This window comes from Heloderma suspectum, chromosome 2 (assembly GCF_057233095.1).
Source record: "Heloderma suspectum isolate Gila_16-S chromosome 2, 16-S_ref, whole genome shotgun sequence".
In the NCBI taxonomy this organism is placed as follows: domain Eukaryota; kingdom Metazoa; phylum Chordata; class Lepidosauria; order Squamata; family Helodermatidae; genus Heloderma; species Heloderma suspectum.
The window spans coordinates 21,004,888-21,024,115 of NC_139459.1; the positions used below are offsets into that span (position 1 = coordinate 21,004,888).

Sequence of the window (19,228 nt, forward strand, 5' to 3'; positions counted from 1 at the left end):
GAAGACATGGGTAAGTTTACAAATATTTATTTCTATTCTGCCCTATTCCAAGGTAGGTTATGCGTTTAAACCCACAACATAAAAATAAACTTTAAAAATACCAACAAAGATTAAAATCCAAACTATGCTCAAGCCTTACCACAAATTATAAATAATGCGTGTCACCCAGCCAAAGTCAAACCCATTTATGTCAAGCATTTCCAAGTTCTACTGAAGTCAATGGAAAGGAATTAAGTGTGTATTTAACTCTCATGCAGTGTAATCCTATACATATTTTTACTTGGAAGTCAAGTGGAACTTAATTCCTAGCAAAAGTGTTTAGGGACTTCAGCACTGGGATTTTAACAGGTTAAACTCTTCAGCTGGATCATGCCCAAAATTTACAAGGCCTGATTTTGCACTGAAATAGGGCAGCCACTGTTGAGGGGAGTCAAACGAGATCATATATAGAATCATAGAATAGTAGGGTTGGAAGAGGCCTACAAGGCCATTGAGTCCAACCCCCTGCTCAATGCAGGAATCCAAGTCAGAGCATCCCTGACAGATGGCTGTCTAGCCTCGTCTTGAACGCCTCCAGTGTGGGAGAGCCCACCACCTCCCCAGGTCATTGGTTCCATTGTCGTATTGCTCTAATAGTCAGGAAGTTTTTCCTGATGTTCAGCTGCAATCTGGCTTCCTGTAACTTGAGCCCATTATTCCATGACCTGCACTCTGGGATGATCAAGAAGAGATCTTGGCCTTCCTCTCTGTGACAACCTTTCAAGTACTTGAGGAGCGCTATCATATCTCACCTCAGTCTTCTCTTCTCAAGGCTAAACATGCCCAGTTCTTTCAGTCTCTCCTCACTGGGCTTTGTTTCCAGTCCCCTGATCATCTTTGTTGCCCTCCTCTGAACCTTCCCCAGTTTGTCTGCATCCTTCTTAAAGTGTGATGCCCAGAACTGGACACAGTACTCCAGATGAGGCCTAACCAGTGCTGAGTAGAGGGGAACTAGTACTTCCCGGGATTTGGAAGCTATACTTCTATGAATGCAGCCCAAAAGAGCATTTGCCTTTTTTGCAGCCACATCACATTGTTGGCTCATATTCAGCTTGTGATCGACAACAATCCCAAGATCCTTCTCGCCTGTAGTGTTGTTAAGCCACGTATTCCCCATCTTGTAACTGCGCATTTGGTTTCTGTGCAACACAGATTGTTCTCTACATAGGGTTGGATTCAATTATGGTCATCCGCTAGCAGAATGGAAACCACTAGTGGAAAGCAAAGCACTAGCAGAACAGATTTCTCCTCTCCGCTGCATATCCCTAGATTTGGGCCAGATTTGGAGTGTACAGGGGGATGGGGCAGGCTGCGGAGCAGAGGAGAGGACAGGGAAGTCACGTTGTGCCAGTGGACATCCAATCACATGACTGTTGAATCCAACCCATAATGTTTTTTTTCTTGTACAGGTTAACAGATGTGGAAAGTGTTATGCAAGGTACTGGAAAATCTACATAGATTTTACAGGAAGGTTCTATCCCCTGGATAGTAGATTATTATGTCCTTCTCCTTCTCATGGATTTCGTATGAAATGTATGGAAATGGTCATTCTAACATTGTCTGTCTGTCTGTCTGTCTGTCTGTCTCACACACACACACACACACTTTATTTGCATTTATGCATTTAACTTCATTTATTTATTTATTGGTTTCATTTCTATACCGCCCAATAGCTGAAGCTCTCTGGAACGCAAGCATATGTCAATCCAGCCCTTGGGAGAATCTGGATTCTGTTAAAAGTAGCGTGAAAAGCGCGCACGCACGCGCGCGCACACACTAACTCCAGTAGGGGCAGTGCATATCACCTTTCCCATTCTCTCAGCAATGCATGTGATTCTAAGCCCCTTTACCTGGAAGTAACAGCATAGGAATTGGAGGGGTTTTTTTTTCATCCCTTCCCAAAAGCTTCTTACATGTCTACCATTATGTTTTATCCATAATCCCTACAAGTAGCTCACATACCCTTTCTGGGCCTATAGGGATGTCAGACTCCCTCATTTTTTAAAAATACCCCTTTGCCAGAAATAAAAGGGTTAATTCAGCACTGAAATGCAGAGAATAGGCTTTCTCCTTTGGATAGAAGGCCAATATGGGTGTGTGCGTGCACCTTAAATGCTTTACAACTGTGTCTTCTATGTTTGTGGTACACACATATACATTTTCTTTTTAAACTGATGTACAGTCTTACCAAGCGGTCATGAGGATGAAGACTGCAGTAGCTACTGGACTGTGGAATATGAGAAGAATTGCCCAACATTCCACCATAACCAGGCTGATTCATCCCACTGGAGGAGCTCCATGGGTCACTGCTGTGATGACCGTCTGTAAAACAAAAAGAAAAATATGGCTTTTCTGAAGGCTTGGTTATCTAACATTCTGATGTTGTGTTTCCAGTAAATGTTAAAATTAGCATTCTAATAGGGTTTGATGAACACCTAATGTGTCTCTGTGTTGGATAACGGTTTACAATAAAAGACAGCAATCACAAATGGGAAGCTATGTTATCACCCTTTTGCCTCCTAAGGGCTACACTAATTTATACAAGTACATGTTCATGAGGAAAAAAGTGTCCTAAACAGAAGAGCGAATGACATTTCTCAAATCACCACGAATTAGTCATTGATCTTCTATGCAAAGCTTCTACTCTAGTTTGTGTTATTTTTATCTAAAACCTGAATACCTATATTGTTGTAAACCTTTGCTAGGGCAAAACCAAAACTTAAAATAGGTTTTTGCTGACGTTTAATCACAGGCCAAGTATTAGAACTTGAAGAGTCAGGGGTTTGTCCCCTTATGTAAACATAAAAAAGCATTTTGTCTACAGGAGTTTCAACTTTTCACTGGGCATCCTTCAACAAGTCGTAATGTCACTACATCAAATACTCATGGGCCAGAATTACAGATTTTATTTATTTATTTTTTATTTATTTATTAAATTTATTAATCACCCATCTGACTGGTCACCCAGCCACTCTGGGCGATGTACAACCCACTATAAAACAATTTAAAACAATAAAATTTTACCAATTTTTTTTTTTTTTAATACCCTAACCCACCCCAAATGCCTGCCTGAACAACCATGTTTTTAATGCATGACGGAAGCTCATTAAAGAGGGGGCATGATGGAGTTCCCTAGGGAGGGAGTTCCACAGAGTGGGGGCCACCACAGAAAAGGCCCTCTCCCTCGTCCCCACCAGTCTAGCTGTCCTGGCTGATGGGACAGAGAGAAGGCCATCTGAGGCTGATCTTGTTAAGCGGCCTGTCTGGTGTTGCTGGAGGCGCTCCTTAAGATAAGGATATAGGAGGCCACACAGACTTCCCATGCCTCCTAAAGCAGGGATGTGCAGACTTCAGGGCTGTGCAATCCACTTACGGCGCAATCCTATTGAGATGGACGTCAACCTCTAAACTCGGGAGTTGGCGACTATCCAATGCGGGGCAGAGGGAGCACAGAGGGGATCCTCTCCTCCGTGCTCCAGCTGCCCTGCATTTGTGGCTACATCCCGTTTTCAGCTGTCTGACCATGGCTTCAGGGAAGGGGAGGGAAGGGGCCCCGAGACCTAATAGGAAGCTGTCTAAAGCGGCTTCCGCAGTCTCCTCCCCTCCCCACCCCTGGGACTGCCCCCTTTTCAACCTCTCTGCATTCCATTTATGAGCATGGAGACAGCGGTGGTGCGGATAAAACCGCATGCTACGCTGCTACAAGGGGGAGAGGAGTGTGATTTCTGGAGACCAAGAAATCCTGTGGCTATCTAGACAGTGTCTAGCGGCCATAGGTTTTCTCTCTTAGGTTTTTTTTTTCACTAGAAACCAGAGATCCACCAACTGGTGCCAGGTACAAGAGACATACACTTGTAATTAACAATTTTTAAGTCCAGGAATGTATTTTGTGTACCAGAACTGAGCCGAGCTCATAGTCCTTCCACATTAAAATCCACTCCAGTTCCCTGCTCCCCTTCTGCTTTCTCAATGTCAGCAGGGGTGGGGGACATTTTATTGATGCCACTGTTAAACAACTGGGGGTCAGAAATCGCTGCCAATCTATTTCAAATCACCCAGAAATCTACCAGTAGACCCTTAGCTAGCTAGCTATCTATCTATCTATCTATCTATCTATCTATCTATCTATCATCTATCTCCTGCCCACTGCTGTCGTAAAGCCCTGTTGTAATGCCTAAGCACAGGAGAAAGGGGGACAGGGTTCTGTTGAACATATTGGAATTAGTGCTGTGCTGAAAATTACTTCTACATTCCCCCCCGCAACCATTCTCATTTGATCTGACAGAAAATAATTTGCTTTTTAAAAGAATTTCAAAGGAGAAGAAAATTTTGGAGAAATTCTCATGGGTAGTGAAGTAATTCCTCCCATAGGGAGGACATGAATGACATGAAGTAATTCCTCCCATAGGGCCTTTTTAGATCAGGAAGTGCAGGCAGCCTGGGAGGCTGCAGAGCAATGGAGAATTGTATAATAGAAAGAAAAAACACACTGCACTCTTGGCCACCACCAAATATTCTCCACCATTTTTGTGGTGCCCCCAACCCCTTGAATGACACTAAGTATGGGGCATGGTGAAGGATGCAAAATGGTCACCAGGCTGCTAACACAGGTGCTGCTGTTACCACTTGCAGTAGCAGCACAAGAAACAAAAACCCTGAAGAAAAGAGAAAGAAGCTGTGCTACAACACCTACCAATAGTGTGCCTATTTGTGAGAAACTGTTGGAGAATTTCTCCTTCCCCTGGAGAAATTCAGTGAAATTCCCCCACCCCCGCAATTTCTTTGCCCACAAATTGAATGGAAAATTTCAAGATGCCATTTGCTCTAATGGGAATCCTCCACATGTAGGCATTGTACCCATGGTAAACTCGGCCACACCCATGGTGTTTACTAAATAAGTTGCATATAAAAATGGTTATAAAAATGGTTAGGATCAGCTTTTATTAATAAAGAGAACCTGACAAAAGTTAATGTGTGAATGGGCAGATAAGATATATATTTAGCACCTTTGCCCATATGAATCTGTTGGAATCTCTGGCTGGATATATGAAGGGTGGGCCTGAGGGACAGGGCTGTATCTGTGGTGGCACCACAACTGGAACACCCTCCCTGGGAAAATTTCCCTTTTTGGCTTTAGATGGATCTTTCTTGAAATCGTTGTTTATACAGACGGGCGTTTAATGGGTAATTTCATCCTATTTTAGCTATTTTTATGCTGTTTTAGGATTGTATCCAATTAGGGTCCGTCCACTGACCAAAGACTCTTTGATCTAGTGGAGGCTTCCATCACTGGAACAAAGATGGGAGCGATTTTTGGCAGTTCCCCTTCCCCTCTGCAGCACCCCCTCCCCAGGCCCACAAATTCTCCTCCAGAGGGTTGAGGGACTTTTGAGAACAGTGGGTCAGGTGGTGTGGGTGGGGTGTAGGGGGAATCCCCAAAATTTGCTGACAGAAGTCTCTACTGGATCAAAGCGCCTCCTGTCAGTTGAGTGATACCAACTGGATACAACCCTTAGTCTTTTGATGCTTCTGTTTTTAATTATTGTACTTCTGTTTTTATAATAATTTTCATTGTTCATATGACTATTTATCTTAATTATTGTATGCCTCTCTGAGTACCTTTCATTGTACTCAGAAAAGCGGGCATAGGGGGAATGAACAAGTAAAAAAATAAAAATAAGCCCAGTGTATTGTCCTGTTATCTCACCAAACAACAGGGAAGGCTGAATAACCTGTGAAAGCATAAAGAGAGCAAATGGATAAAACCTATGCAATCTCTTTGGTTTTATCATGATTACTTCTCCAAAATGTACATGAAGTTCAATACTTCACTTTTAGATCACAACCAATTTTTTCCAGTTGAAGTTTACCTTTGGGTACATGGCATTTAAACCTTAAATTGGTGAGTACCAAAGGAAGTGACCTGCAGTATCCAAAAGTAGAACCAGGACCAAGAAGTCGTCCATCTTTAACTTTTTGTTTTAACTTTTAAAGGTGTTTATATTATGTTTTATTATGTTACTGTATTTTATGGTTTTAACCCTGGTTTTGTGAACCATCAGAGAGCTTTGGCTATTGGGCAGTCTAATGTCATTTATCTGCAAGCCAAAGGCCATTAACAAAACCAATACAGAATTACAGAATTTATAACAGGAATAAAACACTGGAGTAATTAAACAGATAAAAAAGAGCTCAATAAACTAAAGCACATCTAGGCCTTTACACAAAAGAATCATATTTGCACTTAACTGGGATGGCAGTTAGGGCTTTAGCACAAATTTTTGAGGCACTATGGCAAAAAGGGCAACCTGCTGGGCTACTTGGCTATCTTGATCAGACAGCAGGTAACCTGTATTTCTTTTATTCAGGTTGCAACCCAGATATCACATTTCCAAGAAATTTTGAAGATGGTAATGCATATAAAGGACGCACCCACAGATCACATCTTCTGTTTCTGGAAATCCACACATACACGTAATAAATCAGTCTATCCTTTAAGAATGTAAGAACTGTATTCTGGATCAGATTAAAGGTGCATATGATCCACAACACTTTTTGCAAAAGTGACCAACCAGATACCTCCTGGGCAGATTACAAGCAGGTCACAAAGGTGACAGCCTCCACTTGCTATTTGTCCTCACCATGTGGTATTCAGAGGTATACTACCTTTGTACATAGAGGTTCTTGTACACTTGGAATACTGTACGCTTGGAATACTGTGTACAGTTCTGGTCAACACACCTAAAAAGAGATACTGTAGAGCTGGAAAAAGTGCAGAAAAGGGCAGCTAAAATGATCAAGGGGCTGGAGCATCTCCCCTATGAGAGAAGGTTACAACGGCTGGGATTGTTTAGCTTGGAAAAAAGGAGTGTAAGGGGAGACATGATAGAGGCGTACAAAATTATGCATGGTGTGGAGAATGTGGATAGGGAGACATTTTTCTCCCTCTCTCAAAATACTAGAACCCAGTCATCCTATGAAGCTGATTGGTGGGAGATTCAGGACAGATAAAAGGAAGGACTTCTTCACACAGTGCACAGTTAAACTATCGAATTCACTACCACAAGAAGTAGTGATGGCCACCACTTTGGATGGCTTTAAAAGGAGGTTAGAGAAATTCCTGGAGGAAAAGGCTATTGATTGCTACTAGCCCTGAAGGCTATGTGCTACCTCCAGTACCAGAGGCAGTGAGCCTATGTACATCAGTTGCTGGGGAACATGGGTGGGAGGGTGCTGTTGTGCTCATGCCCTGCTTGTTCCTGGTTGATAGCTGGTTGGCCACTGCGTGAACAGAATGCTGGACTAGATGGACCCTTGGTCTGATCCAGCATAGCTCTTCTTATGTTCTATGTTCCCTTTATTAATTTAGAGAGCACTCCTATGGTCCCAGAGACCATAGGATTCTTTAGAATCCCCCCTCCGAGGCCATAGACACTGCTATGACTTTGGAAGGGGGACTCTGGAAAGAACTGCGCTGGCTGAGGTTGTAAAAGCGGCCTTGGAGAGGCCAAAAAGAGGGTCTGCCAGTGGGCTGTGAGAGGCCTCTTGAGCCCCAGTTCCAGCCCTATGAGTGCACCCTCTCTAGATGGGCTCAGAGGCCTGCCTAGAGAAAAAAGAAAAATACAGAGGACAGAGAGACAAAAAACCTCCTCCTGCCCTGCCAGCAGTAGCTCAGCAGGGCACTGGATAGATGCATGCCTCCAGGTTCGGAGGCTTCCATAGGATTGAGCCCTTATTAAATTAAAATCCTGCCCTTTTTCCAGAGACCTCAGGTGGCATGCACATTCCTTCTTTCTCCTCTCATTTTCTCCTCTCCTGGTATGAACCTGCTCATACATGACAATCAACCTCTGAGGCCCTCTTTTGAATGAAGTTTGGAGAATGGCAACAAGGAAGAGGGCCTTCTCAGTGGTAGCCCCACAACTGTGAAATGATCTCCCCAGTGAGGTCTGCCTGATGCCAACATTGTCATCTTATTGGCGCCAGGTTAAGACTTTCCTCTACTCCCAGACATTTGATGGGATATGTTGGGGCTTTTTAATGTTAGTTATTTATTGGGTCTTGGTAGTTTTGTTGTTCATTGCTTCTGTTTCAAATAGTTTGCATTTTTGCATGCTAAAGTTGTGAGCCACCCAGACAGCTTTGGCTATTGGGCAGTATAGAAATGTAAGAAATGATAATGAATGAAGAATCCTATGAGGTAGGATAGGCTGAGAGATGGTGACCAACCCAAGGTCACCCAGGAGCTTCATGGCTAAGTGGGGATTTGACCCAGGGTCTCCCTAATCCTAGTCCAGCCTTCCCCAACCTTGTGCACTCCAGAAACGTTGGAGAGCTGCCCCCATCATTCCCAGCCAGCATGGCCAACTCACAGGCTCTCAAAATGCATGTGCAGCAAAATCCCTTCACTGGCACCATCATACCTTGCATGAAGAAGGAACTAGGAAAAGTGCTGGCTGCTGGTTTTGAGGATGGATAGCCTGGCGAATCCCGATTGTAGTCGGCAGTGCTTGCAGAAGGGGCATAAACCTAAGGAGAGAGAAAAAGGAAATGCATTTAGTACACTTACAAGAATGACTGAAAAGTGTGTCATGAAAGATGGCAGTTAAAATGAGGAGGTAAATTAGTGATCTTCCATGCGCCTTATTGAACGTATCCAGTTCATAACATTCCATCATAAACAGAAATTGGTCTATTTGTCCCAGGGACGAGAAATTGGTCCCAGGGCATAGTCTGAAGGCACATGAGGCAGCCATCTTGCTGAAGCTAAGCAGGTTTGGGTCTGGTCAGTGCTTGGAGCGGAGAACACCTGGGAACCACACGTAGCCACCTTGAGTTCCATGATGGAAGATAGGTGGGATATAAATGTAATAAATAAATAAGAAATGGCCCCAGTTCACAATAAAGTGGTAAACATGAGCCTGGGCTGTACCATTTCAGACTGCATGTGGGATCTCACATGACTGAATAACTCCTCTATATGAAAAAAAAATTCTCCCCCATATAGAAAACTAGCATGCCAAAGAGGCTAGGTTAGAATGCTTCTCTCTGATATCTGGTTTCCTATATGGAGAGACTTTTTTCATATGGAAGAACACTGACATAGATTCCTGCACTGAGCAAGGGGTTGGACTTGATGGTCTTATAGGCCCTTCCAACCCTACTATTCTATGATTCAGTCATGTGAGCTACTGAATAGTACCAAACAAATACAGTGCTAGATCCAAATGTGCTTTGCACGAGCAGGAAGTCACTTCCTCCCATTCCCCCCTGCCACAGAGTAGACCTCTGCGCATTTTGCCCAAGAGTCTGCAGTGGGGAGGAGGATTTATTTTATTTATTTCATTTCTATACCACCCAATAGCCGAAGCAATCTGGATGGAAAACAGTAGTGTAGTCCTGCTCATACAGTGGGTATTTCCCATATTCTCCTCCCCACTGTAGACTCTTGGGCAAAATGCACTGACAGGCTCATCATCTGTAATAGCTGGGAATAGTCTACTGAATATGGCTCGTGGAAATGAATGAGAATTTTGTTGCAGTTTGTTTTTGATAAGAATTTACCGACATTCACAAAGTTCTCCATAGAAAGAAAAAACCTGAGATTCAAAAAATAATAATAAAAAAAAACGAATGCAGCAGAAAACAACACTGACAGATTCACCCATCCCTATCCCAGACTAGTGTGGCTGAACTCTTGTAGGGCCCAAGTCATTTTGTAGGGAACAAGTAGTTTAGGGACAGGTTAGGTTACTGAGAACAGCAACTACTTGGATTTCTTACAAAACCTAGCAGAAAATATGAATGGAACAAGCTGTGAGCAGTGGTACAGTGGTCCATTTTGAAGTGCAGATGCTCATCCTGAGAGTTCCCATAGCCACCCCTCCCCAAGGAGAATCCAAACATTGAGGCAGCTGTCTTGATCCATATCAACAATCCAGTTCTAGCTGTTTTATCACTAACAGGAACAGGTATCTGGTAAAACTAATGGGTCTGAACTGCCCGTTTAAGACCTAGATACCCCAAAATACTTTGCTTTACAAGAGGGAACAATATACTGTTGCTGAGAAAATTCCTTTCCCCCCAGCTACTGTGAGGTTTGCAGCTAAGCTCAGAGGGAACAGGGAATTCTGAGTGGGGTGATAGATGACAGCATCCCTGCTAATAAAATAGCACTGGCTCTGCGTACCTGAAAGCCCTGACTCCACTACATCACTGGCTGTGAAGCAGTAAAATAGGAACAGACAGCAATAGTATCAGTTTTATGCGCCAAACCATGGAATATATTCTGTATGAGGACAGTCAGAGTGCAATGAGCCTCTACAGTTGGGGGACATACGATAGAAACCCATTGCTGTAGTGAATTCTATCTGCCGTGTCTGGCTGTAAACACTCTGGATGACATATGTATGCATAGTGCAACTATAATATCATGGAATTTAAGATACATTTTTTAAAAAAATCCTTAAAACTGCTGTATTGTGTGGAAATATGCAGATTTCATACATTAAAAGAAGAACAATGAAAGAAAGCAGGAAATCAGCCCTTTCTTCCCACAACTGAAAATGAAATTAAGAAAGTAGCACTCAAGAGTACTGAAAATTCTAAACATATCCCAGGATACTAAACTCCTATGATCTTTGGTCTTTGCTGAGAAGCTTGAAAGAACCATTAAAAATCAGGATCAGCACAAGACCACCAAGGCAGCATGTGTGCACTTTAGGGGGGGAAACCCTCTTTTTAGTACTTAGCATATTTGTATGTGCAATAAACTTAGCAAGTATGCCAAAAACCTAATTTACTTAACACTTGTTTACTAATACAACAGAGATTTTTCTAACCATTTCTTCACAAGGGATAAAAACAATCTCCCTCCCCCCCCCTCTTACTTTGATTTAATTTAAACAGAATTCTTCTTTTTTTAATGCCTAGACATATTTTTTTTAATTGCGGTCTAATGGATAGGAATTTTATGTTTTGTATTTTGGTTGAGTTTACTGTATGTGTGTGTGTGTGTGTGTGTGTGTGTGTATATATATGTATATTTCAAATATATTTTGTTTTTTAAGACCTTCCTACCCCAGATGGTCAGGAAGACCAAAACATTCCCATCATCTTGATGAAAATGGATACTTTCCTGCCTCCATTTTGAAGCAAACAGCAGATCAGAAAATTGGCAGTAAGCCTATTCTGACATTCACAGGTCACAGCAAAAAAAAAAAAAAAAGGGGGAGGGGGGATTACCAACACAAGAAAAGGAGAGAAGAAACCCCACATCTCACAAACATCACAATAACTTCTTTCAAAGAGCAAATGCCACAAGACAGATCTTTACAATAATAGTAATGATTAATGAACAGTTTTAGCTGATATCTAATGAATAAAGTACTGTACTTCAATGTAAACTTTCTTGTGAGGGGATTTTCCCAGTATACAAAATATGTTATAACATGATATCATAGGATAAAAAGAATCATCATAATCTTGTGCAGAATAATGCTAGAGAAACACATTTTTAAGCATTTGAAAGAACTTGTGTCCTACATAAGAATAATCACATAGAAACTAAAGGGGGGCCGATAGAAGTTGGTGATGTCATTTTTAATGTTTTATCCATTAGGTTTTTGTTAATTATTTATTAAGCAATTTTATTATGTACAGGAGCCCAGAGGCCAACTTAGCTTTTTTTTTTTTTAGAACTAGAAGTGCTACTTTTATAGTTACTACTTATGGATGCAATGGCTTATGCTAAGTGCAGGGCACCCTTGCTGTTAACACAGTTGCCAGAACCCAGCCTAGATTCCCCTCCTGATCCAGTGTGAAATCACACCAAACAAAAAGCCATTTTTATTTGGGTTGAGCTGGACAGTGATGCTTACTTCAGATACAAGCTTGCTTTTTTGTTCGTATGCACTTAACAGGGAATAAATTTCATTGAACTCAGTGAGTAGACAGGCTACACAGGAACCAAAGGAACCACAACGGAAGCACTCTGCTTCTGAACTAAGACAGCCCAAGTTGGGCTGTCGCTGGTTCAGACTCACTGGGTTTTTAAATTGCGTTTATCAGGAAAAACCTTTGGAGGAAGCAAAAGGGCATTGGGTATGTGAGATAAGTGGCCTATTTGAAAGAAGACACGGCCATCTCGGGGTTGGACCCAGCTTTACATGTGAGCAATTCGACTGGTAGAGATGGACTTACCTGCCCCCTCCTTCCCACAGCAGCCCTTCCAGCCTCCTGAAAATGCGACACAGAGAGAGTAAGGAGGCCCTGCTGAATGGGGTAAACTGTGGTGTGTATGTGTGGGGGGAAGGGACTTCCCCCAAAATGCTACACAGAGAGAGTAAGGAGGCCCTGCTGAATGGGGTAAGCTGTGGTGTGTATGTGTAGGGGGAAGGGACTACCCCCAAAATCAGGCAGATGGACCTTCAGTGGAAGATCCATTCCTCTTGCATAAGGCAGATCCTGGATCCAACCCTGGTTTAGGGGAGATTTGCTTTCTCTTTCAATACACTCCTCACTGTAATAACAAAGAAAGGTCACGTTTAGATTAATGGCTTCTCTAAGGGCTGATGAAGGAAGCAGTACCCATCACATCACATTCCAAATGGATGAGGGCTTTGGTATTTGAACACGCCATAACATAAAAGATTACACACAGAGAACCCCTCTAACGTATTAGAAGAATCTAGAGCCGTCTCTCTAATATGCTGGCTTTGTGTGTTTACAGCAGCCTTCCTGAACCTGGTGCCCTCTATGTGTGTTGGACTACTACTACCATCAACCCCAGCCAGCATGACCATGGGGAAGACTGGTCTGGGGACTATATTATGAGAGGAGAGCAATGAAACAGTGAATCTCCCCTGCAGAATTACATGGTATAGTACAGGAACAGACACATGCCCTGGAGCCTCTGCTTGTCTGTTTTAGCTCTCTCATTGGGGTGTAGAAGGACGTGGCAAGCTGAGACGGAAGATTCTGGATTCTACCAGTTCAGTCTGCAGGAGGGGTGATTTTGTTAAAATACTCCTCTGCATAAAAAGTTCCCTGCATGTAGAAAATTAGCACATCAGGGAGAGGGCTACGTTAAACTTTTCTCTCTTATGTGCATATTTAATACACACGGAGGGTTTTATTTTTTTTAACTTCCCCTAGCCTACAGTCTGAAGAAATACAGTCCAGAATTCTACCACCTCATTATGTATATAACATGTAGAAAAGCTCCAAGATGTTTTTAATGGGATAACTGAGAATCTGACATGATGAAAGTTCTTAAGTTTCTGTGTTCTAATAGTCAACTTACCTATAACAGAACATTTAATACTTGAGCAGTATTTTATTCAAGAAGAGAGGAAGTAACAGTCACTCAGAAAAATAAATAAAACACCACTATTTGGATGCTTCTCAAACTTTCTTGAAAACCTAAATACTGTAACTATTGGTCCGGTGAACATACACATATTAGAAAAGGTTGTTTCGATTTGACTTTTTGTAAAAAAGAAAAGAAAAATGAAAAACATAATGGGTAGGAGCATCATTAATGGGTCAGATTTAACGGAAAAGATACTTTTAGAAAAGTTTTCCCCACATACATAAAAGAGAATACTACTGTTAATTTGAATTCTATTGATTATAAAAAAGTGGTTTGTTTGTTTTTAAATCTATGTTAGATTTATATGAAAGGATTTTTTTGGCTCGCCTCCCCACCCCAAAACACCAGGTTGAAAAACAGCATGATAATTTCGGATGGCAAAGTACATTAGATGTGCACAAATATAGGCAGAAATATTTTCCCATGAAAAAAACACACATGCCCATCTTATTTATTTGAAAAAATGTAGACACTGCATCTTCATCCCAAAAAGGATTTCATGGCAGTCTACATGAAACAACCTAAAAACAATATAATGCAATAAAAAAAATCTAAAAACTAAACATTAACCCCCGTCCCCCCAAGAGGAATAACATTATTTCAGCCAGCTAAAAAGTTACGAACTTAAATCTAAAAATATTTTAAAAACTGAAGATGTGTTTTAAAATACCTGTGCAAATAAAAATGTTTTCACCTGGCACTGAAAAGAGGACAACATTGGTTGCAGGTAGCTCTTCCAGGGGAAGCCATTCTAGAATCAAGCTGCCACCACAGAGAAGGCCCTCTTTTCTGTAGATGTTAAAAGTATTTCTCATATGGAAGGAGAACAAAGAGGGGGTTTCCTCTGATTATCTTAATGCATGAGCAGGTTGATATGGGAAGAAGCACTCCGCTAGATATATTCGGGTCTCATACCATTTAGGGTTCTAAAGGTAAACAACAGCCCCTTGAATCGGGCTCAGTAGTGATAGGCAGCCAATGTAGCTCCTTCAGAATGGTTATGATGTGGTTTCATGTAGGCCAGGGGAGGGCAACCTTTTTGGTCCTGCAGGAACATTTGTCCTGAAGTCAACTGGGCCTGTGGCATTCATTTTCAGGATTCTCTCTTTTCTCCCCCTGCCCCATTGGATTCTCTCTTTTCTTGCGTCCTTTCCTCCTCTTCCTCCTCTGGAATTCCTTCTCCTGCCACCACTGCCACTGCCTCTCCTTTCTTCTTTCTCCCTCCCCACTTGCTGCTGACCACCTCTTTCCTTTCCCCCTGCCACCACTTCTGTTCTTTCTTCATCCCCCACCCAAAATGTCCTTCCAGGCGCTGTGACCCTTCCCACCCCCCACCCCATTGCCACAGCGCTCAACTCCATCTCCTCCTCCTTCCTCCCGTGCCCAAAATATCCTTCCTGCTGCTGCAACCCTTCTTCCAGTCACCATTCTCACCTCCACCTCCTTCTTCCTCCCCTGCCCAAAATGTCTTTTCTGCCACCCCCGCATTGCTGACCACTGACATAGGGAGACCAGCCAGAATTCTAGCAGCTGACTTCTGTACTAGTTAAAGCTTCAAGGGCAATCTCACATACAACACACTGCAGTAATCCAATCTAGAGGTCACTAGAGCACTGATCACTGTAGCCAGACTATCCTTATCCAGGAAAGGCCACAGCTGACAAACCCAGCAAAGATGGTAAAAGGTGCTCCTAGCCATTGAGGCCACTTGGGCCTCAAGAGACAATGTTGGATCCAATAGCACTCCAAGCTGCACACCTCCTTTGGGGAGGGGGGCAACCCCATCCAGAACTTCGAGAATCTACTTCCTGGTCCTGGGAACCACGGAGCTAGAGTTCCACCATCTTGTCAGGATTCAGCTTTAATTTATTGGTATTCATCCATCTCAATACTGAGTCCAGACATTGGTTCAGCACCTCCACAGCCTCACCTGACTCTGATGATAAAGAGAAACAGAGTTTGGTGTCATCAGCACACTGATGACGTTTCACTCCAAATCTCGGATAAACTCACCCAGCAGCTTCATATAGATGTTAAAGAGCATGGGGGATAAGATGGAATGCTTCAGGCCTTCACAGCTCAAATGCTATGGAGACAAGCAACAATCCCCCAATGCTGCCTTCTGAAACTGACTCTGCAGGTACGAGTGGAACCACTGTAACACTGTGGCTCCCAACCCTAATCTACAGAGTCAGTCTAACTAAATTCAGTAGTACCAAAGCTACTACAAGTAGAATCAACACTTCCCCTGTCTCTCTCTTGACAGAGACCATCCGTCAGCAACCAAGGCTGTCTCAATGCCAAACCACACCCTAATCCCAGATTGAAATGGGTCCATCCAACAGCACTTTCATGGGTTCATACAACAGCACTTTCAACCCCTGCTCAAGCACCTTAACTTGCATATCTGTTCCCATCCTTCTGGATTCATATCCCATGCAGTCCAATCCTATTCATATTTACTTGGAAGTAAGTCCCACTAAATTCCATGGGGCTTATTCCCATGTGAATGTGCCTAAGATTGCAGCCGATGGGTTTAACTAGGTATAACAAGGGGCACAGAATTGCAGCTGCTGCCTGTCTCTTTGCTTCCTCCTCTTCCTAATGCTAAGGTAAACAAAATGTGTGAGCCTACATCACTGCCTCGTGCATTGCCCTGTCCCAACCAGTGGTCTGAGATGGAAGAAACATGACAAATGAATTTTACACCCTCCTAGATAACGTCTACAGTACCAAGACCAGTATTGATCCAAGCCAGAGCAGAGACCTCTTAGCACTCCAATGCCAGCATGGCTGATGTGTTCTATCATTCTTTACTTCCCCTTTTGATATGTCAACTGATAGTGTCTTTCTTTCTTACTGCATTCCTACCTCCCATCTTGATTCTGCAGCCACCACATTACCAGCAACATAAAAGCAGACAGAGTCTGAATAAGCAAAAAGCTGTAATTTGCTCAACGCTCCAGGATGTGCAAACTTGATACGATCTTAGGGGGAATACTAGGTCCTGGCTTCCACCACTGCAGCAACGTAGGACAAGCTTTTGCAGGAAGCAGTCCAACTCCAACTGCATGGGAGCTCTTGGCACAAGACTGCTGTAACATCGGCCATTGTTTCTAATGACTGCAGCTGCTCTGGGTTTGCTCCAGCTCAGCCTGAAGGCATACCTGCCAAACGTTTAAAATTACACACATCCATGCCACTTTTCCAGCAAGGTGCACATGGTGGTCTATAAAATAAAATGTACAATAAAAAATAGAAACCAAATTTTAAAAAATGGTAACCGTACATGGAACTATGATAAATAGCAGCAAGGGAGAAGGGGAAAAACAATTAGGCCTCTAATAATAGATTTTCAGCTTCTTCTGAGGATCCAGAAATATCCACCCTAGTTAGTTAAGGTCACAATCTAACAAGAATTAAGCATCCTTAAACTCATTTGACACATTTAACCGTGTACTGGACTGTGGTCCCAAGAAGTTGTTTTTATGCTTTCCTATGACTACCATGTTTTTGCTTATTGGTTTGACAGGGTTAAATCGCCTTGTAGGCCCCTTCCAACCCTACTATTCTATGATTCTATAAATTGTTGACACTGTTGTATATTTTAATGGTTTTTTATTTTGTTTACAAATGACCTTGAGGGCTAGTTGTGTGAATAGTGTGATATAAATGAAAACAGGTAAGTAAATAAAGTAATCTGTACAGGATACTTACAGGATACTTATAAAAACTTCCTGACTGTTAGAGCAATATGACAATGGAACCAATTACCTAGGGAGGTGGTGGGCTCTCCCACACTGGAGACATTCAAGATGAGGCTGGACAGCCACCTGTCAGGGATGCTCTGACCTGGATTCCTGCATTGAGCAGGGGGTTGGACTTGATGGCCTTGTAGGCCCCTTCCAGCCCTACTATTCTATGACTCTATGATTCTATGAATTGCCATTGAATTAAGTGGAAAGCCACAGCAGCATGCTATTGGTTGCAGTAGTGCTGCACGAATCAACAACACCTTGGGCCATGTTCACAAAAAGGTTTACTTCAGTTAGGCAGAAGAACTTGAAGTCCTAAAGAGTTCTTATGGGAACTGTTAGTGGAAATGCTACAAGTGTATATAGGGACTGTTATTTCCCTTTCCATGGAGCTTCTGTCCATCACAGAGAGAGTGATCCAGTTCAGACATAACAATTTCAGTGCACTTAATCATGATGTATTGAACCAAAAATGGGTGTTGGGACTGCACGCTCCTTCATCCCTTTTCTTTCACACCATAATATAAAATGTCCAGGGTTTGTTATACCAGAGTTTCCAGTCATAGAATCATAGAATCACAGAATAGTAGGGTTGGAAGGAGCCCACAAGGCCACTGAGTCCAACCCCCTGCTCAATGCAGGAATCCAAGTCAGAGCATCCCGGCAGATGGCTGTCCAGCCTCATCTTGAATGCCCCCAGTGTGGGAGAGCCCACCACCTCCCTAGGTAATCGGTTCCATTGTCGTATTGCTCTAACAGTCAGGAAGATTTTCCTGATGTTCAGCCGGAATCTGGCTTCCTGTAACGCTTATGTCCAAACTGGAATACTGGATTAATCTCTGACTACCAATCAGGATACCAGGTTTTATATCCTGGTTTGTAGTCAGAAATAAACTGAGAGTGTCCTGGTTTGGATGGAACAAGGAACTGTGGCTTAATGAAACTCACACATTTTGCATTAACAATGTGCAAAAGGAGGGAAAGAGTGGGAGGCAATGCTCCTTCATTATTGTACATGTTTGAATTGGGCCTGACTTTGGGAATACTTGTAATGTAGACAAAAACTCTGAGGCCCAAATTAGATGTAATTTGGGAGATCAATTAGGTTTTTCTTTTGTAACTTCAAAGGAGCCAGGTGGAGCTGCTAATTATATTGGGGAAGTGGTGCTGGAAGAGGAATGTCTAACCCTTTCCTTCCACACTATTTCCCCAATCTGAATCCCCTATACCAGAAGCTGCTATTAGCGCTGCAGAAGGCAAAAGACAGGGTGGATATCCCCTCTCTCAGCACCACTTTCCTGATCAAGTTAACACCACTATGCTGATGCTTTAAAGTTAAAAAAAAAAAAAAGTCATGGATTTTTTCACATCAAATCTAGTTTGGTCCTATTGCTGATTTGACTGATAAATTGGTGAGGGTAAAAAGTGTTGTGTAGTTCTCTTATTCAAGGTTATTTAAACTGTACAACAGTATGTAATGCACTCCTGAACAGTCCCTGCAGATATACTGACTGAATTCAGACAACATGATAACTCACACTCAAGGGTTGAGTATGGGTTGTTGTTGAACTGTGGGTTGTTGTTGAAACATGGGTTATAGTGTTGTCTGAACCAGCTGCACTAACAAACCATGGTTTAACCATTAACAACCCATGAAGAGAACCCATGATTGGTTGTTGGGTTGTGAACTGTGGGTTGCTCATGGTTAACAAACCATGGTTTGTTATTGTGGCTGGGTGCAGACAACATGATAAGCCATGATTCAACAACAACCAGCATGCAACCCTTGAGTGTGGGTTATCGGGTTGCCTGGACCCAGCCACTGAATGTTGCTTTGCTCAAATGCATGAAAACAGAGCCTTAAATAAGGAACTATTTGGAGGGCATCTGTTAATGAAGCTTCTGCAATTTAGCTTGTATCTAGAAGGCATATAAAAAGAGGAAACATGGGATTGAAATGCAAATATGAGCAGATCTAAATTTCTGCCGATTTTTCCATAGTGGTATATGGACTAAGAGACTATTGTTTAAGGAGAAGCCTAGGTCAGAACGTCAAGCAAGT

At 42.5% G+C, this 19,228-nt stretch overlaps 1 protein-coding gene across 6 annotated transcripts in view; it reads right to left on the reverse strand.

Annotated features, from left to right (window-relative positions):
* TCF4 (transcription factor 4) overlaps positions 1-19,228 on the reverse strand; it is a 469,854-nt gene that overhangs the window by 67,080 nt on the left and 383,546 nt on the right. For all 6 annotated transcript variants that reach the window (XR_014787505.1, XR_014787504.1, XM_084832950.1 and 3 more), the window contains 2 exons: positions 8,463-8,568; positions 2,228-2,361 (listed from right to left, as the gene is read on the reverse strand). Coding sequence is in view for 4 of the 6 variants with exons in the window: in XM_084832950.1 (XP_084689076.1) it covers positions 2,228-2,361; positions 8,463-8,568 (240 nt within the window). In the remaining 2 variants the exon portion in view is untranslated. The remainder of the gene's footprint in view (positions 1-2,227; positions 2,362-8,462; positions 8,569-19,228) is intronic.